At 43.8% G+C, this 27,454-nt stretch overlaps 3 protein-coding genes across 28 annotated transcripts in view; 2 read left to right on the top strand and 1 right to left on the bottom strand.

Annotated features, from left to right (window-relative positions):
• The window catches only part of UBAP2L (ubiquitin associated protein 2 like), a 44,270-nt gene extending 34,858 nt beyond the window's left edge, over positions 1-9,412 (bottom strand). For 15 of the 24 annotated variants that reach the window (XM_036857974.1, XM_036858007.1, XM_036858015.1 and 12 more), the window contains exons 1-4: positions 8,944-9,035; positions 4,788-4,917; positions 3,185-3,262; positions 2,498-2,608 (exon numbers count right to left, since the gene is read on the bottom strand). In XM_036857974.1, coding sequence (XP_036713869.1) covers positions 2,498-2,608; positions 3,185-3,262; positions 4,788-4,877 — 279 coding nt within the window. In that variant the 5' untranslated portion in view covers positions 4,878-4,917; positions 8,944-9,035. Of the gene's footprint in view, positions 1-2,497; positions 2,609-3,184; positions 3,263-4,787; positions 4,920-8,585; positions 8,638-8,943; positions 9,076-9,304 lie in introns of those variants that run through there. The other 9 variants (XM_036857938.1, XM_036858042.1, XM_036857880.1 and 6 more) reach the window with 8 other exon arrangements.
• Positions 9,275-18,391, top strand: C1H1orf43 (chromosome 1 C1orf43 homolog). 3 transcript variants are annotated; one of them, XM_036858246.1, is made up of 7 exons: positions 9,275-9,645; positions 10,037-10,138; positions 14,001-14,118; positions 14,332-14,385; positions 15,040-15,206; positions 15,295-15,353; positions 17,427-18,391. In XM_036858246.1, exons 1-7 carry the CDS (start codon positions 9,580-9,582, stop codon positions 17,620-17,622), a joined length of 762 nt encoding a protein of 253 aa, XP_036714141.1. In that variant the 5' UTR covers positions 9,275-9,579; the 3' UTR covers positions 17,623-18,391. The 3 variants fall into 3 exon arrangements, with proteins under 3 accessions (XP_036714141.1, XP_036714158.1, XP_036714150.1); XM_036858263.1 differs by having other exon boundaries at positions 9,353-9,645; positions 15,295-15,401; positions 17,427-17,563; XM_036858255.1 differs by lacking the exon at positions 10,037-10,138 and having other exon boundaries at positions 9,416-9,645; positions 17,427-18,376.
• Positions 18,392-18,679: 288 nt separating this feature from the next.
• Positions 18,680-22,503, top strand: C1H1orf189 (chromosome 1 C1orf189 homolog). The gene is made up of 4 exons (XM_036858328.1): positions 18,680-18,751; positions 19,089-19,129; positions 21,375-21,504; positions 22,059-22,503. The coding sequence occupies exons 1-4, from the start codon at positions 18,719-18,721 to the stop codon at positions 22,158-22,160; spliced, it is 306 nt and encodes a 101-aa protein (XP_036714223.1). The 5' UTR covers positions 18,680-18,718; the 3' UTR covers positions 22,161-22,503.
• The last annotated feature ends 4,951 nt before the right edge of the window (positions 22,504-27,454 follow it).

Genomic DNA, 27,454 nt, shown 5'->3' with positions numbered 1-27,454 from the left:
TGGCCGTGTTCTGTTGCTCAGCAACAGGTATCTAATATCCAATGACTTTGAAAATATGGAATAGTAATATGAAATTACTATTAATTTTGTCAGGGTTGATAATAATATTGTGGTCATATAAAAGAGTATCCTTTAAGGGAAACATGCCAAAAAATTTAGGAAATAAAGTACTATGATGTCTACAACAACTTATTTCCAAATAATCCCAAGCGTCCACCAGTGGATGAGTGGATAAACAAAATGTGCTACAAACATACAACGGAATATTATTCAGCCTTAAAAAGAAGTGAAATTCTGACACAAGCCACAATATAGATAAACCTTGAAAACATTTTGCTAAACGAAGACACAAAAAGACAAATATTATTTGATTCCACTTATATGAGGTACCAAGAACAGGCAAAACCTTACACGAGGTAGTGAAAATAGGTGTTACCCCAACCTGGGAGTGGGGAAATGGAGAGTTAACTGTTTAATGGATACAGTTTCTAATTAGGAAATGAATAAGTTCTGGAAATGGACAGTGGTAATGGTTGTCCAACACTGTGAATGTCCTTAATGCCAATGAATTGTATACTTAAAATGGATAAACTGGTCAATTTTGTTAAGTATATTTTACCACAATTTAAACATTTTTAAGTTCAAAAACAGTAAATTTAAAACTATACTAAAAGCATACCTACATACTCTGTAAAGTCCACAAGAAATAGTTTACTAAAAATTAAGTATCTGCCTAGGACTTGGCAGTTCCTTGTTGCCTACTCTTTCAACCCACCCTGATTCCACATTAGAGCTGGTAGGTCAATTTTTGCTCACAGTAGCTTCCATTCATAAATTATAGTAACCTTGTAGCTAAATCTACATCAGGAACACTGGAAACCAGACTCGACACAGTTCTTCGAGTTTTTGCTACTCTGTCTCAAAACCTGATAGGTTTCAGAAACCTGTCACCTTTTTCTTCTCTATGGTTATACATCAGCTGCTGGCACCAGATGGGTTCTGTAAGTAAAAAGAATTACTATAATCTTCCCGAGGCACTGCCAGTTTTCTAATACGATCTCATCCAACCAAATACATCCAACATTGACTCCCACCAGTTTCACTAGTAGCTGGTTTATTTGTGGCATAAACCTACATTCTCTACCTTTTTTTCTTTTTTGATACTATGAAAGGTCAGACTTGTAGCACTAGGCAGGAGATGCTAGAAGGTGAAACAAAATATGACTTGTGCAAAAAAAAATAAAAATAATTCACTTTTTTTTTTTTTTAAGCCGTGCCATGCAGCATGCAGGACCTTAGTTACTCAACCAGGGATCGAACCCATGCCCGCTGCACTGGGAGCGCAGAGTCTTAACCACTGGACCGCCAGGGAAGTCCCCCCAAAATTCACACTTTTTAAAAGTGTAAGTAGATTCACCTCCACCTCTACCCCACTCCCTCCAAAATACAGAGGCAATTACTCTGGAGTAAACTCAAGATGAACCAGAACCGCTTTCTGTTTATCCAGGCAGTAACTTTCAAACAAGGCCCATAATATAAAATCTAATTTAGGACCACACTTTTGAAGAGAAAAAGCTACAAATTTAAATTCAATGATTAAAAATAGTTTTTCACTATTATTTCCCATTGCTTCAAGGAAACTGACAAACCTCCAACATTCAGCTAAAGTGACACTGTAACATCAGTAAGTTAATCTCTCTAAGGATGAAATCTGGTTATCAATCTCAACCAAAGATCCCCTGAGTAAGACCAAGTAAATAAAAATGACTTCAAATGATACACTCCTTATTAAAAAAATAATAATAAAGTTCTCTACTAAACACTGCAGGAACATCCCAAAGATTAATTAGTAAGGCAGAATCCCTGTTCTTAAGAGGCTTAACAATTTGAAACAGTAATAAGACAATAACAAAACACAGGATTCTCATTAAACGGAAAGGAAAGGAGGAGGTGAAAGCAACTCTAAATTCTAGGGCAAGAGTTCCTCCAATATCCCCTATCATCTCCAGGGATGGTCAACAGGCTCTAAAGTTTGTTTCTCTGCTAATTCAACAGAAGTAAGTTCACATGATGAAAAGGTATTGTGAAATGTAAAGCAGATATTGGTGGCAGTGTTCTGAAATCAGAATCCAGTAGTCTGTGGCTTTGTTCAATAGCAATAAAACATGTGAGAAGAAATCTTCCATGATTAGTAACTAAGACTATTAAATAGCACCTCTAACTCAGACTAACCAAATCTTGAAAACAGTCACTAGCCTAGAATGAATAATTTATTTCCAGGCCAACTAGAAGAAACTGATTTTATCTGTTTTCTCCTATTTATTGTACATAAATTTTAAGTACCTGCAACCTGCAGCAAATAAGCTCCAAGACAGTTTCTTGCTTTATTTGAATAAGATACTCTGCTTTAAGGTGAGTTACCCCACTTGTTATTTCTGGAATTTACTAGCCTCTCAACGAGGGACCCACTTTCTAGAACACTTTATTAGCACTCTACCGTATCTGGGTTTCCTTCCAGCAGTACATTGATGGCTCTGTTGACATCTCCATTGCAGTCATGCAGAGCAATGACACATTCATCCTGGTTCTTGCCTGTGATATCAATCAACTGAAAGAGAAAGATCAGCAACCATCATGAACAAGCTTGCACTCCCCACAAAAGAAAACTAGGTGAAAAATAGGGAGAAGACACAGCTGAGTTTGAAAGAACCAGGCTTAAAAAAGTAAAACATGCAGAATTTTGGTACTCTAGTTCCAAAAGCAAAATACTAACAACCTGTGATTAGGGATGGGGCAAAAGTATTTATAAAGCAGTTGAACGATACAGCATCTAATAGAGAGTCAAATGCAGAAGCATACAGGATCCAGAAGCATACAGGATATGCTTCTGTATCCAGAAGCATACAGGATACCATGACTTCCCACATTTCCTAGATGCCACAACTATTCAAAGCTGCTGTACAACGGTACCAAAAAAGTCATTCAATAAACAAGAGGTTAAAATTAAGGTAAAACCTCTTTGAACAAGGTATCTGTCCAAAGGGGTACAATCAGACAATAAAAGCACTCATAATTCTTTTAATACTATAGTGGAAAATATCCTGGTAGGCATCAATTCTATTTAACTGTGCTTTGATCTTGATGTCTCTTCCCACAGCTTATGGCAAATGAGCGATACACTCACTTGTTTCACCTTTTCCTCAAAGTCAGCATCATTATGGTCCGAAATCATCTGTGCAAGTCGAATTTGTTCTGCAGTGGCCTAAGAAAGCATGATCAAGAGACAACAGTTCAGAGAAATAAGAGGGACCTATATAGTTAATATTCATCATCTCCCACCCCAATTTCCTTCTCCTTGTTACAAATGCCCAACTAATAAAACGCTACCACCATGACAACAAAGAGTGAAGCTGTGACTATTTCAAGCTACAATCTCTAAAAAAGCAGGGAGCTTTTTCACCTATGTTCACAGCTAAAGAGACTTTCACTCTGGGGTCACAGCACCACTTTGAAACATCTGTGCCTTAATTCAATTTCATTTATTTGCAAAGTCATGTGTAAACCCTGTTCCTGATTCTGCAATGACCAATGCCACCCTCTTATTCCTTAGGGATGAGAATATCATTAAGGTTTAGTCTGAGGATACACTCAGCATATCTTCCAAGTATCCAGTGTGTGTTTATAAGACGTCAGAAATTTTAGCCCCAACTGAGATTAAGTACTAAAATTCTGCTAGAAATTCACCTGGAAAAAGAAGTGAAAGAAAAATGAATAAGAGGAAAGTTCTAGTCTTACATATTCAATTTAACTGACCATAACCAAATACAAATTAATTCATTCATATTAGGTGCCAACAAATACCAGACTGGTTATTAAAAAAAAAAAAAAAAAGATCATATCTAAATCCAACTTAAAAAAAAAGAAAAAAGAGAGAACTCATAAACCTCAGCACCCAGGTGCCAAGGAGGTTAATTTACTCTTTAAAACTGAGCAATACTCTAGAGTGTCTCATTTGTTAATCTTGAAGGAACATAGTAAAGATGCTAACTCCTCATGGGAAAGGAAAAATCAGATTAGACCTCAATGAGACCAGAGAGGAAAACAAAAGACAAGTTAGGGAAAAGAAGAGCAAAGGAAAGGAAGAAGGTGGCAAGACAAAGATTGAGGGCTTCCCTGGTGGCTCAGTGGTTAAGAATCCGCCTGCTAATGCAGGGGACACGGGTTCGAGCCCTGGTCCAGGAAGATCCCACATGCCGCGGAGCAGCTAAGCCTGTGCGCCACAACTACTGAGCCCACGTGCGTAGAGTCCATGCTCCGCAACAAGAGAAGCCACCGCAATGAGAAGCCCGTGCACCGCAGCGAAGAGTAGGCCCCATGTGCAGCAAGGAAGATGCAATGCAGCCAAAAATAAATAAATAAAATAAATAAATTAAAAAAAAATTTTTTTAAAAAAGACAGATTGGCTAGAGGGATGTCAAAGTGCAAGGTCTAAGAAATAAGAAACGTATTGCTAAAACAACCCAGATGAATGAAGGAAAGTGCTATCTTAGAGATACAAAGCACAGGACCCATTCTTTCCAAGCCTCATAGTGCAGTAAATTAAGCACATTGCATCACAGCCTGTCATTAACAGTTATCAGGCCCCAAGTGAAAAGAGGCATGGATTAGAAAATAAGAATAAAGAACCCAAACTAATAATCCAAAGCACAGAATGATGCTGCACTAGATGGAAACCAGTATCAACCAGTAAGGCTACCCCATGGATCCATATCCCTTGGGTTCTTTACCTGGGGCCGCTGCTTGTGCTGTGTCTGATTTTGGTTTTGAGGTGGTTCCCAGTTTCCCCGGGCTCGGTTAGTGCCCACCGACGTCATCATTTACAGTATATACAAATAACAGTATTTACAAGGTAGAATACTGAAAGATTTAAGAAAAAAAAAAAGTTTAGATGTTAAATGTGGGCAAAATGTTTTCAACCTCTCTTTCATCAGCACCTTCACCACTTTCATTTCTTTAAAGAGACAAACCAACATTCACCTGTTCTTGAGACAGATTTCCAGTATGATAAATTCCTTAGGGAACTGTGACTATTAATCCATTTTTGTAAAACAAGAAATATATAAAACATGTGTTAAGTGATGGTTTGTTTTAAAGTTATGAGCATGATTTGGTTACAGTCCCCTATAAGCAGCCTTTGTGAAGTTTTGCTATCTTGATAGTAAGCAAAACAATGTTAATAATCAAGTCTTCCAATAGGTGAAAATACCCAAAGTCCCTTTGACAGAAGGAAAGATAATCAGCAAAGCCTGGAAACAAAAGCCTTCCAGGAAGGAGATTAGTCTATACTCCAAATAAAAACAATTTAAAATGCTGTACTCAACCTACCTTTGAAAACAGCTTTACCTGCCTTACAACCTTTTAAACGTAAGTTGCATGTGTCCTCCATCATTTGGGAAAGGACAAGCTCAAGTCTAGCCTCTTTCTTCCTCCCTCAAGTTTCTATCTCTCAGTATGGTGTGGGGGCTCCGACACCTTTCAGCAAGGCACGTATCAGCCCCCGTGACTTTGCCCAGAATCTCAGTTCCTTGGATAATAATTCTAACACGCTGCTTTTGTGGCTGCTTCTGTTGGTTTCCTAAGTCCGCAGTTCCAAGAAACCAGAATTACAATTACCCTCCACCACTCACCTTAATATATAGAGAATCCCAAATTTGTCCCAAACCAAAAGCATCTAGCACAGAGTTTTATTTGGAAGAAAGTGCTTCTGGGAAGTCATTTTAAACTTGAGACATTATTGCCAGCAAGATGACTTTGTTGAGTCTTTAAAGAGACATGGAACACACAGGGCCTTCCCAAAACCAGATCAGTTTTGTTAATAACACTTCTAACAAGCAAAGATTCTACTGAATTTAAGTTGCCTTCATTCATACTTTGTTTTATAATGCAATCTCAGCTGTTGCATTTAGTAAACAAAGAAAACATTCATCATATGATGGAGTGCTCAAAATAAGGTTACATTGCATTGTTTTAGTCCCTGCCAAAGAGGAGAAGTTTATACTTTTCTGCTCTATATTTAGTTTTTTTTCATTAATGAAACTTCATATAGGGTAATTTTAAGCTGCCCAGAAGACATTGCTGGATTTGAAGGACAGGTAGGCTGGGCTTCTAAAGAAATATGCAAGGATTAATATTAGGAGAGGGAATTTCACTTGTTTCTTGGGTCACAAAGCCAACTTCCCTGTGGATAAATTCTTCACCCAGTTGGGTCAATATGTTACATAGGTCTTTGGCGTTTGATGCAGTCATTAAGAATTGAGTTTTACATTCCCTGTCACCAAAATATTTTTAAGGAAAGTTCATGGCTAATTTTTAACCATTACCTCTTCTCCCTACACAAATGTGCACAAAAAGGCCTGTAAATATGTATAGGTAGTACAGGATTATTTGATACACTGTAATCCATTTTCCCAGGCTGCCATTATTGTCAAGTTCCAACACTTAATTTACAATAAACAAGTGTTATTCAACCAAGTACGCCTGGATTCAAATCAAAGAGAAAAAAAAAAAGAAAGAAAAAACCTAGAGGAAAACTATTCGGCTTTATTATAATTGACTCTAAGATGAATATTCTAGCATGGGAGTAGCCTCTCCTGTAACTTACAAATATTGATTGCTTTCTACTCATCATGTGATTTCAACTTGTGAGCATGAGTTACACTGTGGATATGAATTTCATGACTACCTGTATGGACAACTGCATGTACAGTACTAATCAATGTAAATACATTAAAAAGTCATTTTGAAAGCCAATTACTCAGGAAAGGGGAAAAAAAATCCTCCTAATCACTCTTACTATTAACTTCCATTTCTCTCTTACAAATGCTTTGAAACGTGTGACTAAGAAAATTCTACCACCTAGGTAGTAACAACACTGACCAAAAGATCAAAAATAAGTGATCTGGGATGGATCACTGGAGGGCACAGAATTAGTAGCCTTTTAGTAGCAAGCAGAGACACATACCCAGAGTTATCACAGTGGAGATGAGGAATCTTGTTAAGTACTCTTTCTTAAAACATAAAAATATTTAAGGGAAGTAGGTGACAAGTATTGGAGACCAAGGGAATAGTGCAGGAACAAATACAGGTTTCAACACAAGAGTGCCCTTGACTGTTTTCTGAAAACCAGCTACTTAAAAAAATAGCCAGAGAAATTTTACAGAAAAAAATAAATAACAAGTATTTATTGAGTATCTACTATGTGTCCAATACTTTAGAAAATACAAAAGCAATATGACTTGGTTGCTGCCCTCAGGGAGCTTACAATCTAATGTGAGAAACAATTCAGAAACTCTGAAGCTGGACGGGGGTGGGTAAGGCTTGCTACTTCTAACAGAGCAACTAATTCCCCTAGATGCTCTGTGGAAATGATCCCTGCATCCCCTTCCCCATCAACTTGAATCTAATTTAAAAAAGAGTACTTCCCAGTTAGGACACATTTGGCAACAAGGGGCTTTAAAAATCAAAATCCAAACAGTACATTTTAAGGCCTTTCATCATTAGTTTACATGCCAGCAACACTTCCCGACTTCCCATTCACAACGGAAATAATCACTGGGATAGTCTAATCTTTAAGGACAATGGTTGTAGGATCTCAAAGCAGTTTTAACAACCCATACTCAGCCAAACGTTTTACTTCTCCTGTATTTCAGGTTGTCACTGACCCTCATCACATTCCAGCAAGTCACATCAGACATTCATTCTCAAAGCAGAATATGGGTGGTGGAAGTGGTTGGGGAGAAGACAAAAAGGATTTATCCATCTAATAATCAGGGACAATCAAAGGCAAAAAGGGTAACAATAACAAAAAAAATGCCTGTTACTGTGGTGTTTTTCTTTCCACAACATCCTACACCAGAGATGGCTACATTTCAAGAACGGTGGAAAAGGAGCGGCCTCCTGTTTGTGACATCAGTTTGCAAAGCAATTTAAGGACTGTCCACAAGGTGAAGGGTCGAAGAAATTTGGAATTCCTGTCCCATTATAAGAAGAGTGAACACATACCCCACTGCTCTAATGACGTCCCTTAGGCGTAATATACCCTATGGGGGCTTTCAGGCCCAGCTTCCCAAATAACATCATTAATTGTTTGGGGTACCCAGAACTACAGTATGGAAGACAGGAGACTAAAGACAGCAGCAAAAAAATATATTCCAAGAGCTGGAGCGGTGAGCAAGAAGGAAAGGTAATAAGAGGAGCTGACAAAGAGGCTGGAAACGGAAAGGGGACGCAAGCCCACGCGTGGAGGATGGGAGGCTCACCCCGCTCAGCGCCACATCGGGAGCTCCCGGGGCCAATCGCCTCCTTACCTCCCACCCGGAACAAATTAATCCTCCGCACTCCAAACTGAGGGCCACATGGGGGAGTTTGGGGCAGCTCCACCCCATCGCCCTCCCTCCCCACCCCCAACCCCGCCACCCCCAAACCAGGCCGGATCCGGATCAGAGGAGGCCCGCAGAGGGTTGGAAAGGGAGGAGGCCCTCTCGTCTTCTCCACAGGCACCGGCCAGGGTAGAGAGAATGCCCTACCTCAGGCGGGGCCCAGGCCTCGCTCGCTCGCGCTCTTTCTCGCTCTCCCCCCTCTCAGGCTCTAGCCGCATGGCCCCCCCGCTCCGGCTGCCTCAAGCCCCGCCCCGGCCACGCTCCCAAATCGAGGCCCCGGCTCTGGCGCGGCCCACTAGGCCGCGAACCCAACCATAAACAAAACCTCCAGCGGCCGACTCGGGGGTGGGGGGGGGCAGGGCTCGCAAGACTAGGAGGGGGGGTGTACAGTGGGGAACACACGGTGCGGGGGGGCCTACCGAGGGAGGGGGATACGGCGGGGGTAGGGGAGAAAGAAGGGAGGGTAAAAGGGGGATCGTGGACTTAAAGGGGCCGCGGACAATACCCGGCCCCGCCGCGCTGCCGCCGCCACCGACGCCGCCGCCAACGCCGCTGCGCTCCCAACTTTACCTCAGTCTCCTCCACACTGACACCCCGGGCCGCGCCGCCCCTGTCACGTGATATAAGGTTCCCTCCTCCCCACCCCCCTCCCTCCTTTTCCCTCTTGCGCTCGCTCTCGCGCCTTCCCCTCCCACTTGCCTTCCTGCGTCCCCCAACACGTGACGCGAAAAAGGACGCGCACGTAAGCGTGCGCGTGCCGCCTCGCCACGAGACACCTCATTCCGGCTCCGCGCGTCCGCCCCGCCTCCTCCGCAGCGGCCCCGCCTCCACCACGTGACGCGCGGATAGCCTCCGTTTCCTCTTACTGGCGTAGTTCCGCGTCTCCGCACTCGTCGGTCCCGGTTGTCATTGCGTGCCTGAGTCACGTGCTGAGGGGAAGCGGGAAGGCGTCGTTCTTCTTTCCTAGCCCCCGCCCCCCCTGTCCGCCATGTTTTCAGGCCCGGTCAGCCGTGGTTTTTCCCCGTAAGGAAATGGCCGGGGCGCTTCAGGGAACCCAGGCGCCGTTGCCTCGGCGCAGCCCGGGCTGACGAGGCAGGGCAGCGGGGTAAACCGGAGCGGTTCTGCGCGGGGTGGGGAGGCCATGGCGTCCGGCAGTAACTGGCTGTCCGGCGTGAATGTCGTGCTGGTGATGGCCTACGGGAGCCTGGTGAGGAGATTCCCCCACCCCATTTCCTGCTGTCGCCTCTGACCCAGTAGAGACCCTCCTCTTGAGCAGTTCCCTGTCCTCATTCTCCACCCACTCACCTGCGCTTTTTCTGGGCTTTGACTCCTATCCCAGGAGTACCTGGGAGCATAAGTCACCGACCGCCCCGCCCCTGGCCGAGAACCCTCCCCCTAAACCCTAGGATTAAGACCCCCAAGCCTCTACGCTACAGGCTTATCTATGTCCACGCCATCGCTGACGGCCTTGCTTTGTCCCAACTTATACCCCGAAGCATTCGTGAGAGCCCGAATTGAGGGATTTGAAATGAAGGCATGCCTTTTTTTTGTCTAACTTTTTAATTCAAGGTTCTTTACTTCTCATATCTTTTGGACAGGTGTTTGTACTGCTATTTATTTTTGTGAAGAGGCAAATCATGCGCTTTGCAATGAAATCCCGAAGGGGACCTCATGTCCCTGTGGGACACAATGCCCCCAAGGTAGGTCCTTAAGGCATGAGATAGGCCTGGTTCTCCAGATCCATTAGGGCCCAGAATGAGATTTCCTTTGCCTTTAGAAATGACTTAATTCCCCTATTTCCTGGTCCAGTTACCCATGTGTATATTAGTATATTGAGCAATAAAGGTCATCTTGGGTCTTGGCTTACCTGCTCACTGCCGTGGCACAGCAAGTAGCTTATCCAGGGGCTTCAGTTTCTGCATCTGCAGAATGAAGGACTTGGATGAAAATTCCCAACTCTATGGTATGATGTTTCCCAGTTCAATTTAAACTACCCAGTGTTTTCTGTTTTGGGTTTTTTTTTTTTTTGATTTAGGATGGGGTTAGAGTGGTTAGAATTAGCCCCAGATCAGTGAGAAGGGTTGCCATTGCGAAACTTTAGAGTTATAAGGGCCCCATAAATCATCTAGTTCTATCATTCATGTTACCAACTGAAATCTAAGAAAAGGAAGCAGCTTACTGGAGGACATACAGGAAGTGAATAACCAAGCAGTCTCTGTCTGTACTTTCTCTTTAGGTAATTGCTTTCCTTTCCTTGGCTTTAAATATCTACTGATGAAATTTTATTTCTATCCCATCCCTCCTTCCTGAGTTCCATCCTTGTGTATCCAATTGCCTACCTAACATTTCCAATTAGATGTCTGATAGGCATCTCAAACCTAACATGTCCTAATGCCCCACAGAACTCTTAATACCCCAACTGCCACCCCCATCCTGCTTCTTCCGCCTTACACTTCTGGGTAAATGTTGCCTGCTGTCCTTACCAACCTCCTTTTGTATGGCCCTCCCCTGATCACTGGGATCCAGCTACACTGGTTGAATTTCTTATCTTTATGTGTGCTGTCACTGTGGCCTAGAATGATCTACCTCTGGTTTTCACTTGGCTAGCTCATTTGATCTTTAGAACTTACCTCAAATACTATTTCCTACAAAGAGGAATGCTTATGACCCATTATAAAGTAGGTCTTCTTTGTTTCCAGATAGCATTTTACTACAAATATTCTTTTATGTTTATTTGTTTAATGCCTCTCTCTTCCCTAAGCTCTAAGAATGTATACACCATGCCAGTTATGTTCACTGTTGTAGAGCCAGGGCCTACACATAGCAATAATTCATTGTTGAGTGAAAAGCAGGTTGGTGGGAGGGCTAGAGCTAGGACACAATTCTGTCAACTCCTAGACCAATGTTCTTTCATTAACTAGTACTGTAACCCTCCTCTCATTGTTCTTTGCTGATATATTTCATGGAAAGCCTCAAAGAAGATGTTGTGGCCTGAAACCTCAACAGTGCTTCCACATTCTCCCAGTTCTCCAAATGCCAGCTGCCTCCCATAAGAAGGATATAGGGTTAGTTTCCATCCAGTATGTCATGAGCTAATCAAACCTTTGACTATTTAGGACCCCCCAACCTCAGACTAGATGAGATCAAGATTCCTTTTGCTCTAAAAAGTTCTGGCTAAATGCTCATCCACTGCTGGTGGAAGTACAAATTAGTAAAAGTGCTTTGGAAAATATTGGGGTATTGTCTAGTAAGATTGCAAATGTCCCTAATCCATAGCCCAGCAATTCCACTCCTACCATAGAGAAAGTAATTTTTGTTCATGTGTACCAGAAAACACGTACAAGAATACTCACAGCATTGTTTCTAATATTTTTTTTTAAAAAAACTGTTACTCTAAATGTCCATTTGAGAATGGATATATAATAACGTAATAGTATTCTGGAATACTATAAGGAATGAAAATAAACTGAAGATGAGTATATGAACACAAGTGAATCTCCAAAATACTTTTGAATGGAAAAAGTAAATCACAAATATGAATGAATCTCAAAAACATGCCAGGTGAAAAAAATGCCAGAAAGCCATTCACAAAAGAATATGTACCGTATGATTCCATTCCATTTGTATGGAATTCTGGAACAGGAAGGACTATATTGATAGCATATCAGTGTTCCCTGGGGCATGAAAGGGGAGGTTGCCTGCAAAGGGGGATGAAGAACGTTTTGGGGTGATGAAAGTGTTCTGTATCTTTTTTTTTTTTTAATTATTTATTTATTTATTTATTTATTTTTGGCTGCATTGGGTCTTCGTTGCGTTGCGCGGGCTTCTCATTGCAGTGGCTTCTCGTTGCAGAGCACGAGCTCTAGGCGCGTGGGCTTCAGTAGTTGTGGCACGTGGGCTCAGTAGTTGTGGCCCGCGGGCTCTAAAGCACAGGCTCAGTAGTTGTGGTGCACGGGCTTAGTTGCTCCGCGGCATGTGGGATCTTCCCGGACCAGGGCTCAAACCCACGTCCCCTGCATTGGCAGGTGGATTCTTAACCACTGCACCACCAGGGAAGTCCAGTGTTCTGTATCTTGATTGGGATGGTGGTTGAATGGATGTATTCATTTGTCAAAATACGTCAAACTACACACTTAAAATGGATGTATTTTATTGCGTGTAAATTAAACCTCAGTAAAGTTTATTTAAAACTTTAAGGGGCTTCCCTGGTGGCGCAGTGGTTAGGAATCCGCCTGCCAATGCAGGGGACACGGGTTCGTGCCCTGGTCCAGGAAGATCCCACATGCCGTGGAGCGGCTAGGCCCGTGAGCCACAACTACTGAGCCTGCGCGTCTGGAGCCTGTGCTCCGCAACAAGAGAGGCCGCGACAGTGAGAGGCCCATGCACCACGATGAAGACGATGAAGAGTGGCCCCCACTCGCCGCAACTGGAGAAAGCCCTTGCACAGAAACGAAGACCCAACACAGCCAAAAATAAATAAATTTAAAAAAACAAACAAAAAAAACCTTTAAAAGATAGGTTGCAGAGCAATTCAAAAAGTATTTTTCAAAAATATATATATATATATATTTTTTTCCATTTGTATAAGGTTCAAAACCAGGCAAAGCTAAACATCTTCCTCAGGGTGATGTGATAAAACAGCAAAGAAAAATAAAACTTGAGAAGTTAAGGTTGGAGGTTGCATTCAATCGGGTGGACACACAAGGCTTCCAAGTCATTGGTCATATTCCAGTTCATAAATTGGATAGTGCATACAGGTGTGCATCTTAATGAATTTTGTAATCAAGGTGTATATATATGTCAAATGTATTCTACGAATGACATATTTCACAATAGAAGTTCCTAAATGTCACAAGAAAATACTTGCTGGGACTCTGGCAACCCTCATAAGACAGATGAATATGAAACTGTTAACAGTGGTTGCTCTGGGTAAGTGGGGGTGACACCTTTCGTATCTTTTTGAATTACCTACTTAAAAAATTAAATGCGCTCTAGAAGAAAGCCTCTAGAAATCCTGTGGTCCACCAGGTAGGGATAATTCCCAGACTTCTAAACCACATACAGATCTTCTTACAGGTTTTTAGAGTAGATTATGACCTCCAGTTGATGTCCATTTTTTCCCAGCTCAGGAAATTCTTTATGACACCTAACCAAGATTCTTCTAAATCCTGTCAAGGGAACTTCCCTGGTAGTCCAGTGGTTGAGACTGTGCTTCCACTGCAGAGGGTGCGGGTTTGATCTCTGGTGGGGGAACTAAGATCCCGCATGCCACTCAGCGCCCCCCAAAATTTCAGTTGAAAATCAGAAATAATGGTGTAGAGCTTGAAGGAATTCTGGCAGGTTAAAAGCTCTAGCTTAGAGATATGCAGTTTGGAGAGGTTCTTAGCGAACCCAACCCCATTCTTTTTTAAATTCTTGAGTCTTATCTGGCAATTTCATTAGCCAAATGAGCATTTTCTCTGCTTCTGTTGTCTTAGTTGTTCACCTGCTCTGCCCCATTTCCAGACTGATGGGAAGCAAAGTACAGGCTAAGTGACTGTATTCTTTTCTCCACATGAACAGGACTTAAAAGAGGAGATTGATATCCGACTATCCAGGGTTCAGGATATCAGATATGAACCTCAGCTCCTTGCAGATGATGACGCAAGACTGCTACAGCTGGAAACCCAGGGAAATCAAAGTATGCGGCATGCTCTTGGAGGATACTTCAGTGAGGGGTCTCACAAACTCAGAATTCCTTTGTTCTCAGAGTTATAAACATAGCTGCTGGCAGACTCAGCAGCTGTGGTTCCTTGTTACTGGGTATATGTCAGATGTGGGAGGCACAATAAGCTTGCTAGAGTTTGGAGAATCTTTTGAGGGTTATGCCTGAGACCAGTCTCTTTCTTAACAGATTGCTACAACTATCTATACAGGATGAAAGCTCTGGATGCCATCCGTGCCTCTGGTAAGGGCTGCTCAACAGCCGTTCCGGATCCTGAAAGCTCACCTGGGGAAGAGAGGGAGGAACCCACTTTATGTGTTAGAATTTGTCCTTTCTGCACATCTCCGGCTGGTAGGAATTTCCTAGTTTTGAGAGTACTGGGTTACTATTTTACCTAAGGAAATGATGTATGTAAGTTATTTTTCTCCAAAGAGTCTGGATTTGTTTTGTTCTTTCTAGACCTTTAGTTTCATGAACTAGATGGTGGTAATTTGCTTGTTTTCCCACAAAAGACAGGCAGCATCTGCTTTTTCACCAAGCCTATTTAGATGGTTCTTGAATTTTTTTCTATATGACCATTGTCAGAAATGCTCTTGAATTTTTTTCCATTTTTTTCATATGACCATTGTCAAAAATGCTCTATCTCTACCAAAACATATATATTTTAAACTATGGGTAAATAGGAAAATGACACTATTGTGTGTCGTTGGTATAGTTTAACAGTTGTATTGCCACCACCATATGACCACTCAGACACAGCTCTATATCTCTGGTCTTCTGAATTCTCTTAGAATTTCCCCCCAACTCACTCATTGGACCTATTTGTAAGTTTGGGAAATTAATTAGAAAGACTAAACAAATGGGAAAGGGGGTATCATTGTTCTATTATCTCCATAGAGATCCCATTTCATGCTGAAGGCCGGCATCCCCGTTCCTTAATGGGCAAGAATTTCCGCTCCTACCTGCTAGATCTTCGAAACACTAGTACTCCTTTCAAGGGTGTGCGCAAGGCCCTCATTGATACCCTGCTGGATGGCTATGAGACAGCCCGCTATGGGACAGGGGTAAGCCAGATGGCCACTCTTTTCCTTCAGGGAACTAAAGGGATGCCCCAGACTGAGAGATTCTCATTCTCCCTTCCTCTTTCTTCAGGTCTTTGGCCAGAGTGAGTACCTGCGCTATCAGGAGGCCCTGAGTGAGCTGGCCACAGTGTGAGTTTGGAGGGGAACATGTCAAAGGGAGCTGGTTAGAGAATACAGGTAGTGCTGGACTGTTCCCACAGTGAGATGACCTTCAAAAGCACTGTGAACAAAATCTATGATAACATAAGAGTTGTCAGGTCCTAGACTGTTAGAGCTGCTGCTTGCTCACATTGGAAAGCAAATGCTGCTCTACAAGCTAATAAGGGAAGTTTCTCCTATTGTGCATCTCTTTTTCTCCTTGTTTTTGTTTTTTGTCCAACTCAGTAAAATGTCAGAATTGGTATAACCTATTACACCAATAAATGGAATAAAATAAAGTTTTTCAGCACACAAAGATGCCTTCTTTTCAGGGCCCCAGTGTCATCCTTTTGTGCCTTGGTTCGATAAAAGAATTAAATGCCAACCATTTTTATTACCACTTAAAGTATTAGTAACCCTATCTGAAACAAAAGGTATCACTAAAGAATCAGCTGCTGAGGGCTTGTGTTATAGAAGAGACATCATGATTTTTCTCTGGGAACTTTTTTTTTTTTTCCATTTATGTTATGACCACATCACAATTCCTCTTTTTTTTTTTATGTTATGTATTTTATTTATTTATTATCTTTTTTGGCTGTGTTGGGTCTTCGTTTCAGTGCACGGGCTTCTCACTGCAGTGTCTTCTCTTGTTGCGGAGCACGGGCCCTAGAGCATGCGGGCTTCAGTAGTTGTGGCTCGCAGGCTCTGGAGTACAGGCTCAGTAGTTGTGGCGCACTGGCTTAGTTGCTCCACGGCATGAGGGATCTTCTCAGACCAGGGATCGAACTCGTGTCCTCTGCATTGGCAGGCGGATTCTCAATCACTGCACCACCAGGGAAGTCCCTCGCTGGGAACATTGTAAATACATACTAACAAACCTTCATTATGTTGTTTATGCATACGTGTAACTGAAAGAGTAAAGAGGGAAAGCCAGTCTAGAATAAAAAGTTAGTTACCAGCCATGAAAAGAATACATCTGTTTTCTGCTGTGTTGACTATGGCTCTTTCTCAAAAGATAAGGGGTATGTCTGTCCTGTCCTCTCTATTCTTAAAAATAAACTACCTTGTTCTAAAGACAAAAGGTCCTAGTAAAAACTACTTAGAAAACTAATGAAAATGAACATGTGGAAAGGATGGAAAAGAGCATTTGGTCTAGAAGTCAGGCAGGAGGCCTGTTCAAAATTCAGTTTCTTTAAAAGACAAATACTGTATGATTCCACTTATGTGAGGTATCTGGAGTAATCATATTCATAGAGACAGAAAGTAGAGTGGTGGTTGCCAGGGGCTAGAGGAAAGGGAGACTAGGGAGTTGTTTAATAGGCAGAGAGTTTGTTTTACAAGATGGAAAGAATTCTGGAGGTTGGTTGCACAACAATGTGAATGTACTTAACACTGCTGAACTGTAAACATTTAAAAATGGTTAAGATGGTAGATTTTATGTGTATTTTACCACAGTTTAAAAAAAATTGTCTCTTTGATCTCTAGTTTCTAGAAAGTTTCTATGAGTATATTGAAGAGTAAAGGCTTTGAAATCTGACAAACTTAGGTTTGAATCCCAGCTCTCTGTCACTTACTAGCTTTGTGACCTCAGGCAACTTACTGGATGGACCCTTGGTTTCCTAAACTGCAAAAGAGGATGATACCACCCTATAGGAATAGTGGGATGTTAGTAAATTACATGTTGGTAAAGCACCAGGTTTAATGTCCTAATAAGTACTTAGTAGTTAACTTCAATATTATTTTTTGTTATTCAGTTGTTTCAAGGGACTGGGAGTATATTAATGGCATGCACACATTAGGTGAATCAGCAGAATTAAAAGTTTGCTTTAAGCACAGTGAAATGAAGAAGAGGTTGAGTCAGAGGCAGGGACTCAGTGGGAAAATTGGTTTCTCTGCTATTTCTAAGCTACCAGATGAGATTTTAGTAACTATAGTAACTAGTTTATAAGGTAGGACAGAGACCATTTGTGGCTACAGCTGCATTTATAGGATGGATAAGCCTTGAATTGTTTTCTTCCATTAGTCCTCATTCTGTCCATGACCTGCCCTCTTTGTATTCTTCAGGGTCAAAGCCCGAAGTGGGAGCTCTCAGCGACAACATCAGTCAGCAGCCAAAGACCTAACCCAGTCTCCTGAAGTCTCCCCAACAACCATCCAGGTGACATACCTCCCCTCCAGTCAGAAGAGTAAACGTGCCAAGCACTTCCTCGAATTGAAGAGCTTTAAGGACAACTATAACACACTGGAGAGTACTCTGTGATGGAGCTGAAGAACTGTCACTGTTGATGGAGCCAGACAGACTGCAGTGTGCTTGCCGGGCAGCCCTCAGGTCATCTGGCTCAGCAGCCCGGACTGGATCAGCTGAAGCTCTGGTTGTGTTCAGAGCTCTTAGAGTTCATGCCTAGGGGATCATTCTGCCACCCTCTCTTACGACCAGTTGCAGAACATGAGTTAAGACTTTATTTTCCCTTGGTAGCACTTTTCTCTGGAGTTGAATTCAGATGTTTTTCTTAATGTTTCTGTCAAAGCTTCTTTAAAAATCCTCACTTGGTTTTAATCATGGTTCATCTGTCCTTTTCCAGACTATAAATAATCCCAAGGGTGACAGTTGGGATGACGGGGCTTGGTGTCTTGTCTTCTGTATCTATCCCTTCGAACACAGTTGTATGGGAACCACTTGGGTTTGAGACATCTAAGAGTTCATTGGTGGGAAAGGTATACAGGAACTGGTGGGGAGATTGGGTGAGGCCATGAGTGGTATGTGGAACAACTTACCCTGGTGCTCCACTTAAACCAGGATGTGTTGAAACTTTAACACAACTTCCCTGGCGTGCAAGGATCTGCCTTCTACTTTCATTCCATAGTGTCATGAATAAATTGAAAAGGGAATGTTTTGACACCTGACATAATCTCATCCCTCCTCATGTGTGGGGTAGTGTGAAGGAATGGTCAGACCAATATATTGGTCTGACTTTATATAAACTATTTAATAAAATGAACAATTAAAAACTAAAGCATATGATTCATTCCTTTATAGTTGTCTTTTAATAAAACAGGCATGTGATATGCTCTCTGGACCTAGAACCATACAGATACTCCTTGGGACCACAAAAGAAGAAATCCTGAAATGTGAGCGTGGTCCTTGCTCATAGAATTGCCTGTGTCACTAATAGAAGGCTGGAGAACCAGGATTCCCTTCAGGTCTCCAGGGCAACAGGCCAGGTGACCAATCAACTCCTAGGCCTAGGCTCATTGTTGGAGGTGTAAATGTTGCTATGACTACTGAAACCTTGGTGACTGAAAACAAAGTTGAGCCTGCTCAGTCTCCTAAGACTACATCAAGCAAGTTTGAAGACATGTCTGTGGAAAGGATGGTAAAAGTAGAAGAGGTATGCAGCGTTGGAAAAGGGGCTGGGTTGGATGTGTTCCCCTGGATGAGGTTTCCAGATCAATTTACCAGAAATGGACAGATGTAACAGAAGGGTAGTAGCAGGAGTGGGAGATTATGTCTGGCACATAGTAGGTATTCAGATATTTGTTGCATACTAACCGCTGCATGTTACCTTTGGTCCATTCTGAAAGGAGTAGGACTTTCTCCCCACCTCCCCTAGGAAATTGGCTGCTCCCTGTCTCTAAAGAAAAGGTCTATGTGTCTCCCACTATGATAGGGTACTGAGTGAGGTACTGGAGATCAAGGCAGGTCAACAGAACTCCCTTTTCTTGCAGAGTTTTCAAAGGGCCCTGGGACTTAAGAAGATGGTGGACAGGTAATCTCTGCTTCTATCCCTTCCCTTAGCCTTCAGATTGACCTTTTCACCCTCCTGTCCTCCTTAAGCCACTTCTGAGATCTCCATCTTGTTAGGGGCTCCTCAAGAATGCAAACAGGTATGGGAGGGGCAGGAAGCACCCCTTGTTCTCACAAGCAGAGATCAGCCTCCTAGTGCCCACTTGGTTAGGCTACATAGGCAATGGTTTCTATTCTCCCTTGCTTCCCATTCTCTGAAGGAAAATTGGAGCAAGTTTTTGTTTTCTTTTTTAACTTTTTAAGGAAAATTCAAGTATTTGTTGCCCAGCATCGCACTAACCATGTGGTAGGTATGCAGTAGGTATGTATTGAATGAATGAATGAGAAAACTCAAAAGATTAGGCTGTATATCTCCATCACCTGGGGAGCTTTTTTAAAAAACACAGGTCTTAACCCAGAAGATTCTAAAATGGTCTGGGATTAGATAGGATAAGCCTGTTTTTTAAGGTTTCATAGGTTATACCCAGAGGTAGCAAGGATGTGAGGTAACAAGAATGCATATAGTTTTAGTGGGAATCAAGATTGATGCAGCCTTTTTTCTTTTAATTTTATTTGTTTATTTTTGGCTGCACTGGGTCTTCGTTGCTGTGCACGGGCTTTCTCTAGTTGCGGTGAGTGGGGGCTACTCTTCATTGCGGTGCGTGGGCTTCTCATTGTGGTGGCTTCTCTTGTTGCGGTGCATGGGCTCTAGGCACACAGGCTTCAGTACCTGTGGCATACAGGCTCAGTAGTTGTGGCTCACGGGCTCTAGAGCGCAGGCCCAGTAGTTGTGGTACACTGGCTTAGTTGCTCCACGGCATGTGGGATCTTCCCGGACCAGGGCTCGAACCCGTGTCCGCTGCATTGGCAGGCAGATTCTTATCACTGTGCCACCAGGGAAGTCCCTGATGCAGCCTTTTTTATGAAGCCTTTTTTATGAAATCTATCAAAATTTTCAATTCACATATCCTTTGAACTGGCAACTCTACTTCTAGGAATTTACACAGATATACCTGCAAAAGCACTAGAATGTACACACACGAGTATTCATGACAGCATTGTTTATAAAAATAAAAAAGCTAGAAACAACGTGTAGCTGGTTAAATTATGATACAGAAATACTAGGCAGCCTTTAAACAGAACAAAGCAAATCTCTATGTGCTGATATGAAAAGTCCAAATTGTTAAGTAATACTGCTTATGTAAACATATGATTTCATGTTAAAAAAAATTAAGGGACTTCCCTGGTGGCGCAGTGGTTACTAATCTGCCTGCCAGTGTGGGGGACATGGGTTCGAGCCCTGGTCCGGGAAGATCCCACATGCCGTGGAGCAACTAAGCCCGTGCACCACAACTACTGAGCCTGCGCTCTAGAGCCCGCGAGCCACAACTACTGAAGCCCGCGCACCTAGAGCCCGTGCTCCACAACAAGAGAAGCGACCACAATGAGAAGCTTGCGCACCACAACGAAGAGTAGCCCCCGCTCGCTGCAACTAGAGAAAGCCCGCACACAGCAATGAAGACCCAAGGCAGCCAAAAAATAAAATAAATAATAAAAATTTTAAAAAAAAAATTAAAAGATAACACTTGCTGATATAGAAAAGTTTTCTGTAAGGATACACAAGAAACTGATAACTTTGTTGAGAAGGACTGGGGCAGAAGAATGAAGCTTTCACTTTTCGTTTAATATATATTTCTGTATCAATTTAATTTTTCAGCCATCTGTAAAAAATACTTGATTTTTTAAAAAAATGTCAACAGGATTATCTAAACAGAGGGTGTGTGTGTGTGTGTGTGTGTGTGTGTGTGTGTGTGTGTGTGTGTGTGTGTGTGTGTGTGTGAGACATACATATATTCCTCTTATATATTAGAAAACCTTAATTCAGACCTAGCCAGGACTGAGTATCACTGGTATGATGGAAGGAATTAATCCTTAGATTGGATTTGATACCCAGGTCTGCCATTAAGTGACCTTGGGCAACTCACCTGAACTTTAAAGTTTCCTTGTCTGTATAATGCAAAAATTAATATCTATGACACATGGTTATTTTGATGATTGAGTGACATAATATACTAAGTTCTAAGTCAGTTCTAGTTATCCTTTCAAGGAGTTTGCAGTCTTCTCACGATGGCACAGAAGTTCTGGTGAAGAAGCAGCCTTACTGACGGCGTTTTTGTCTCCACTCCTGACTTTAACCCATTCAACCCCTACCTTTCTGCCTGGGACAGGTGGCAAAATTCACACACTCACTGTCTGTGGCAGATGACATTAAGCCAGAGGAGAAACCCATATGCCATCCTAAGGATGCAGGACACTATGGTGCAGGAGTTGGCACTGGCCAACAAGCAATTACTGATGGTGAGTTCTAGCAAGGGTGACCTGAAGTTTCATCCCCTACTGCCCTGTGCCTTTGCCCACTGGGATTCCCAAGCTCTTAGTCTCTGCCGTTATACCAGAGCAGCAACTCTTTAACTGTAAAACCAAAGCTCCTTTTCATTGATTCTTTGCATCCAGCTGCAGAGTCCCAAACTTCAGTCTAGTCTTTGCTCCTCTCGCCTTGGTAAGACTGCTTCTTAGTGCCTAACACCTGCCTCTTGGAACCTCTCTCTCTCCCTGGAGTCCCCAGCTGCTGTCATGTCACCATCTTTGTATCCAAGGTGCCTAGAAAAGTTTCTGGTTCATGGTATGTTCTCAGCAAATATTTGCTGAACATTGGAGCTTCACCCATGGGGAAAAAAAATCGGTAGGCTTCCACTCCAGTGGTTCAGCCTCTATGCTACTGCCTAGCTTATGTCACAGCTAAGTCCAGATCCAAGAGAACACAGGTGATGGGAAAGAAACCAGGGAGAAAGAATGAGAAAGATGGGTAAACAGAGGGCAAACATGACACTCTATTCTCCCCTCCCCACCAGGTCCGTCAAGCTGCCCTGCACCAGCTGTTTGAAAAGGAGCATCGGCAGTACCAACAGGAACTAAATCAGATGGGCAAAGCTTTTTATGTGGAGAGACTCTAATGGCATTTGAAACATTGTCCTTCCATTCTCACCATACCTGCTAACCTAGATTTCTTGAGCCCCACCACCTTCAACTTCCTTCCCAAAACTCACCTGGATCTAGTTATGTGCCCAGGACTCAAGACAGTGCTCCAACTCTCACCTCTCTGGCCCCTGTCAACCCCCTGGTGCTATAGGGGAAACAATCTATGAAACAATGGTAAAAACAAGAGTGACGCCTTGTGGTCAGAGTGACATGTGCAGTGTTGATGTAAGTGGGGGGAGGGGAGGTGGATAGAGGCACAATGTGAGAAGCGAATCCTGATTTGGTTTAACAAATAAAGCTAGTTCTTAAAGGTTCAAACCTGGACTACTGGCTCATTCTTTCAGCCCTAAATCTTGATCTGTTTCAAAAGTGCTTATTCACAGCTGCCATAATCTTAATAGAGCTTTCTGGATTTTGCTCACCACTTCTCTGATCTCACTTCCACTGATCTTCTGTATACTTGGACAAATAGCTCTGAATATGGCTATTAATCCACAGGTACTATGGTGCTTGATGTCAGGAGGCCTGGATTTTAGGCTCTGACTTGGCCAGTTATTGTGAGACCTTGGACAAGTCTCTTTCCTCTGGATTTCTGCCTGAATTCCCACCTCGGCAAAATAACAGGGTTCCAGACTCAAATGCCTTCAGGAGTCTGGCAGTTATAAGGGAATAAGGGATGGTGGGATTTATGGGGGACTGGAAAGAGCATGTGAAATCTAAATGCATTCAAAATTCTGAAAAGTACTGATTAATCATTTGCATCTATAGGCCATAGAGAACCTTACTTATAAAGATCCGCTTTACATACAAATGACATCTCAAGCCAGAGAGACTCCCACTCTGCAGCCAGTAACAGGTGCAGGAACACGCCATCACTCTCTGATGCAATTGCCATCATACATACTTTTCCCTGTTCCCTCACCTTGCCATCTGCATGCTCACTGGTTACTCATCCTTTCCACACTGATGGTTTCCTGCCCTCAACTCCATGTGGCTCTGTCTGCACTGCAAAACTCTCACCTTTTCTTTCCCCCCTCCCACAAGTCTGCCTCTGTCCTTCACTATGCATTTTTCATCTTAGCTCGGAGCTTCTCCTTCCTCCTTTCCCTACACACCCCGCTGATGCGGAGCACAGAGAAGCAGCAAGGTATAAAGAGAAGAGCACACGCTATGGAGTCAGGTGTGCGTTCGAAGTCTGGCTTCACCTCTTAATTGTGTCACCATGTGTAAGTTACTTCTCTGAGCCTCAATTTTCTCTTCTGAAAGTGGGGATAATACCCATCTCAGAGGAACATTATGAGGATTAAATAAGATTATGTAGACAGCAAGCCCAGCGCTTGGCACGCAGTAGGTATCCTCCTTCTTCCCTCTTAGGAGATTTCCCTGTGACCAAGCCCTTCACAGGTCCCCTACTGGCCCCCTGGCCAGCCCCCTTATGCAGCTCAAATGTCATTCTCCATCCCAGGCCTGTCTTTCTGTCCTATATATCCATTCATCCTCCAGTCCCCATCAGCCCTGCTTCCCAAGCCGTCTTATCTTTAGTCAATAACTACTCAAGTGTTGTGACACCAAACAACACACGGAGCTCACAGGCTGGTCGGGGAGGCAGGCGTTGACCAAGTCATGACAGGTATGATGAGAGCTTTTATAGGAGAAAAACCACACACGTGTCCTGGGTTTGACCCGCAAACCTGGCTGAGTCTCTCATTCCTTCTGCCTGTTCCCCCGCCCTCTATTCCCTGCGGGTCCACCTCGCCTTCACTTCTTTCATCTTCCCTTGTATCTATCTCCCAGCCGCCCCCCACCTCTTATATATGGCAGCATAGCCTGGCGTTACGAGAACAGGCTTCCACATGACAGAGCTGGGTTTGAATTCTGGCTGTCACTTACTGCCTGTGTGGCCTTGAGCACGTAACTTTAACTTTCTGGGTCATAGGGGTTTTTTTATATGTAAAATGGAGATAACGCCTACCTCACTGGATTACTGTGGAGATTAAATAAAGCACTTAGCAGAGAAGTGGCATATAATATCCAATAAATGCTAAGTCATAATGATGTTTTCCTGCCCTGTGATAGTCTTTCTCTTTTTATTTCCTCTCCATTACCTGGCTGCCCCCCCACATCCCACCACACTCTCTCATCAACCCCTTTTATTCCTCTTTCCTCTGTTCATTTGGGCCCACAGAATGCCCCGCCCCCTGTGCCTTGATCCCTGACCTTGGCCTCTCTCCCCAGGGCTTGTCAGTACCAGGCTGGCTCCAGTATTGGCAGTCCGGCCCCCTACGGAGCCCATCTCCTCTGATCCTCTCTGCCTACTCTGTCTGCTCTCATCACATCAACTGAGTAGTTCACCCCATCATACCCATCCAGCCCCTTTTCCCTCTGTGGCTGGTGCCTTACCCAGCTCCTCAGGCTCAGAAGGACTCAGTCTTGCTTGAAACGACTACACAGAAGTTACTTCCAGGAGAGCTAGAAAGCTTTCATCAAAGGCAATCTGAGATTTCGGCCTGGATGTGCCGTCCTGTCAGTCTCCTTCTAAGAGAGCTGCTCCTCCCCTACATCGATGTTTCCTGTCTCTGCCTCTGTTTCCCCAGTGCCCCAAACACTAAAGTCCTTTCAGTGCCTGCTAGTCCCTTTCCCAGCCTCTCTCCCTCCAGCCTGTGGTTCTCCAGGACAATCAAGATTCCCAGAGAAGGGAACTAGAACTTGGGGGAAGGGGTGTTAAGGATAAAAAGGAAGGTCAAGAAAGTAAAAATTACACACAGATTGAAACCCATAAGACAACACCACAGGTGCCTACCTCGGAGCTTGTATGCCCATTTGTTAGTCTTCCCCTGGAAGGCAAGAGCCACACAATAGGAATTGACTGGGGCTTGGGACAAGCTATCGATCTAGATCAAGGGCACTGTCGAGCTGGCATATGTGCTTGTGTGTGCGTGTGTTGAGGGGGTGTGGAGGTGTCCGGCCTAATGGGAACAAGGACACATGGAACAGGCCTGGGGGCTGAAGCAGAGCATCCTCCTCCCACCCCACACTTCCACCCAAGCCCCCCACCCCACCAGTGTAGCTATAACTCGGGCTCCTTTCTGCCACAGTAGAGAGAAGAATCTGCCTGCCACATGACATTCAACAGACCTGATTCTCTTCAGAAGAAAAATCTCCCAGAAAAGCAGGCACCAGGCTGGATCCCTGTGAGGGAAGACCATGAGAGAAGCCGGCCCAGGAGCTTGCGTTTTAAAAAGCCCCAGAAGAGGAGGAGAGTCCCAAGGAATGCAGGCTGTTTCCTGGCAGAGGGGGTTTCCTCCCTCCCTTTGATCTCCTAAAGTCTCACTTCTAATTCCGCCAGGCAGGAGAGACCATACGTCTTCTCTGGAGCCCAGGATGGAGCCTGCTAGTGAGACAGGTCACTCTTCTCTTCTGGACACCCAAGGGTGACTTTAAGGAGGATGCCTGGAGGACATGGGGAGAAGGTGAGAAGGGACAAGATGGTGGGAAGAAGCAGCCAAGCCTTCTGGAAGTTTCTCATGGCTACTAATCTGTCGTACTTAAGAGCAGGAGGGTTCCAGGAAGGTGTCCGCTGAAAAGCCTTCAGCAGCCTTGTGTGGGTGTTGGAAAGGGAAAGCAGGTTGTGCAAGTCCCCACCCCCACTCTGGCAAAGCCTTGGGGCAACAGGAGGGGAGTTGAGAACAGGTGGCAAGGTTGATGAGGAGCTGCTGACACTGCTGATCCTCTGGGCACTGGGGCCGTGACATGTTGGGGAGAAGCTCCGTGTTGGAGCTTTGGGGAAGGATAGGTGCCCAGATGTGGAGCCCTGCCAGATATTCTTCCTGGTTTAGGCCAACGTGATCCAGCGAAGGCCAGGCACTAGTAGGAGAGGAGCCGAGTCAGGGATGGCACGAAGAGAAGATGACTAAGAGCTGGCTGCCTTGGGAGGCAAAGAGCAAGGGTCAGTGCCCCTCCCCAAGGAGATGGCTCTCCATCTAGCCATGCTTGGTGCCTGGTGTCTCTTCTCTGTCCTTTCTTTGCAGTGGGGAGGAAAGCAGAGGACCACCAAAGCTCTCCTGCCTGCTTCTGTGTGATATGTTTGATATTGGGTTGTTTAATTAGGAACCAACTAAATGTCAAACATATTCTTACAGCAGTAGGCAATTTGGCATCACACTCTTTCCTACCTCAACCTCTGGGGCTCTGGGGCTCCTGTCTGTTTTACTGAACCTCTTCTCTCCAGGACCCCTTTGGAAGACCAGTCGCTGCAACCTATGTGGATTTCAGTCTTGAACAGGAGGGCTAGTGAGGGAGCAGGAGAGAGCTGAAGTCTGAATATCAAATCTTCCTATACCTTTCCCTTATACTAGAAGGGATATGGCTCTGATCTTCTCCTGTCCTTGTATTTTTCTCCTCCTTATTCAATCCCCCCACCTTATTATCCACTGCTTCCTGTCCCTGGGACTCTCTCATTCCGTTCCCTAAGTGAAACAGTAGGGGTCTTTGGTTTTTCTGCTTTCCTTCAAGAGTCAGCTGATGGTCCATCTGTGTATCTACCTCTATTGACTGGAAGCTCTCCTGAGTGGACTCCAGTTTTGCCCTCTACGCTGGTGGGTGTTTCAGTCACCCCATTGTTGGGGCCTAGTATTAATACTACCCATCTATCCTTGACGTAATGACTAATTAGAGCCATTTATATTCTTCCATGTTAGCTCTGGTCACCTTGAACAGTGCCCACCTCACCCTGGCATATTGTCAGATTGTATGGTGCCAGTGTCTGGGATTAACTGCCACCTGTCAGTAGCAAGGCTCCAAGTGGAATGAACATGGCCTGGAACTAAGCCAAGGGGAATAGAGTGGGTAATGATGATGATTATGATGATGAGTGGGGGGAGTTAAGAAGGGAGCAGAGGGTGAGGAGAAGAGTAGAGAGCAACACAGACCTTGGTCTGTGTTGCTATAAAAGTTCTATTTAAAGACCACTATGCGGAAATGGAGAAATGGAGGACATTACCCTATCTGGATTACTGTGACCATCCCCCTCTTTTCTCCCCCGGCCCCACCCGCTTGAAGCTCTGGGATGGCCTTCTAGATCCCAACCTTACCCTCTTACTCCATCCCTGTGGCTCTTAAGGGGGAGGAATGATGTCTCCCTGCCAATTAGAGACTCTCAAAATAGCACAGTAATTTGATCTGGGGATCTGGGGGAATTGTCAAGGATCATGAGTGGCCTCCCCTCTTCACTGTTGCTCAAGCTCTCTGAATACCAGGAATCAAAAGGTAA

The sequence above is a fragment of the Balaenoptera musculus genome, chromosome 1, assembly GCF_009873245.2.
Source record: "Balaenoptera musculus isolate JJ_BM4_2016_0621 chromosome 1, mBalMus1.pri.v3, whole genome shotgun sequence".
Classification (NCBI taxonomy): domain Eukaryota; kingdom Metazoa; phylum Chordata; class Mammalia; order Artiodactyla; family Balaenopteridae; genus Balaenoptera; species Balaenoptera musculus.
Note: the sequence above shows the minus strand (reverse complement) of the source record. Positions and strands in the feature narration are given on the sequence as shown.

What these genes read in the sequence shown, in the direction of transcription:
- C1H1orf189 (XM_036858328.1), top strand. Translation starts at nt 18,719, where the DNA reads ATGTCTGTGGAAAGGATGGTAAAAGTAGAAGAG. An exon ending in CTTAAGAAGATGGTGGACAG is followed by an intron (nt 19,130 to 21,374) that starts GTAATCTCTGCT and finishes TGCCTGGGACAG; the next exon opens with GTGGCAAAATTCACACACTC. An exon ending in CCAACAAGCAATTACTGATG is followed by an intron (nt 21,505 to 22,058) that starts GTGAGTTCTAGC and finishes CCTCCCCACCAG; the next exon opens with GTCCGTCAAGCTGCCCTGCA.
- C1H1orf43 (XM_036858246.1), top strand. Translation starts at nt 9,580, where the DNA reads ATGGCGTCCGGCAGTAACTGGCTGTCCGGCGTGAATGTCGTGCTGGTG. An exon ending in GGAAACCCAGGGAAATCAAA is followed by an intron (nt 14,119 to 14,331) that starts GTATGCGGCATG and finishes CTTTCTTAACAG; the next exon opens with ATTGCTACAACTATCTATAC. An exon ending in CTGAGTGAGCTGGCCACAGT is followed by an intron (nt 15,354 to 17,426) that starts GTGAGTTTGGAG and finishes TGTATTCTTCAG; the next exon opens with GGTCAAAGCCCGAAGTGGGA.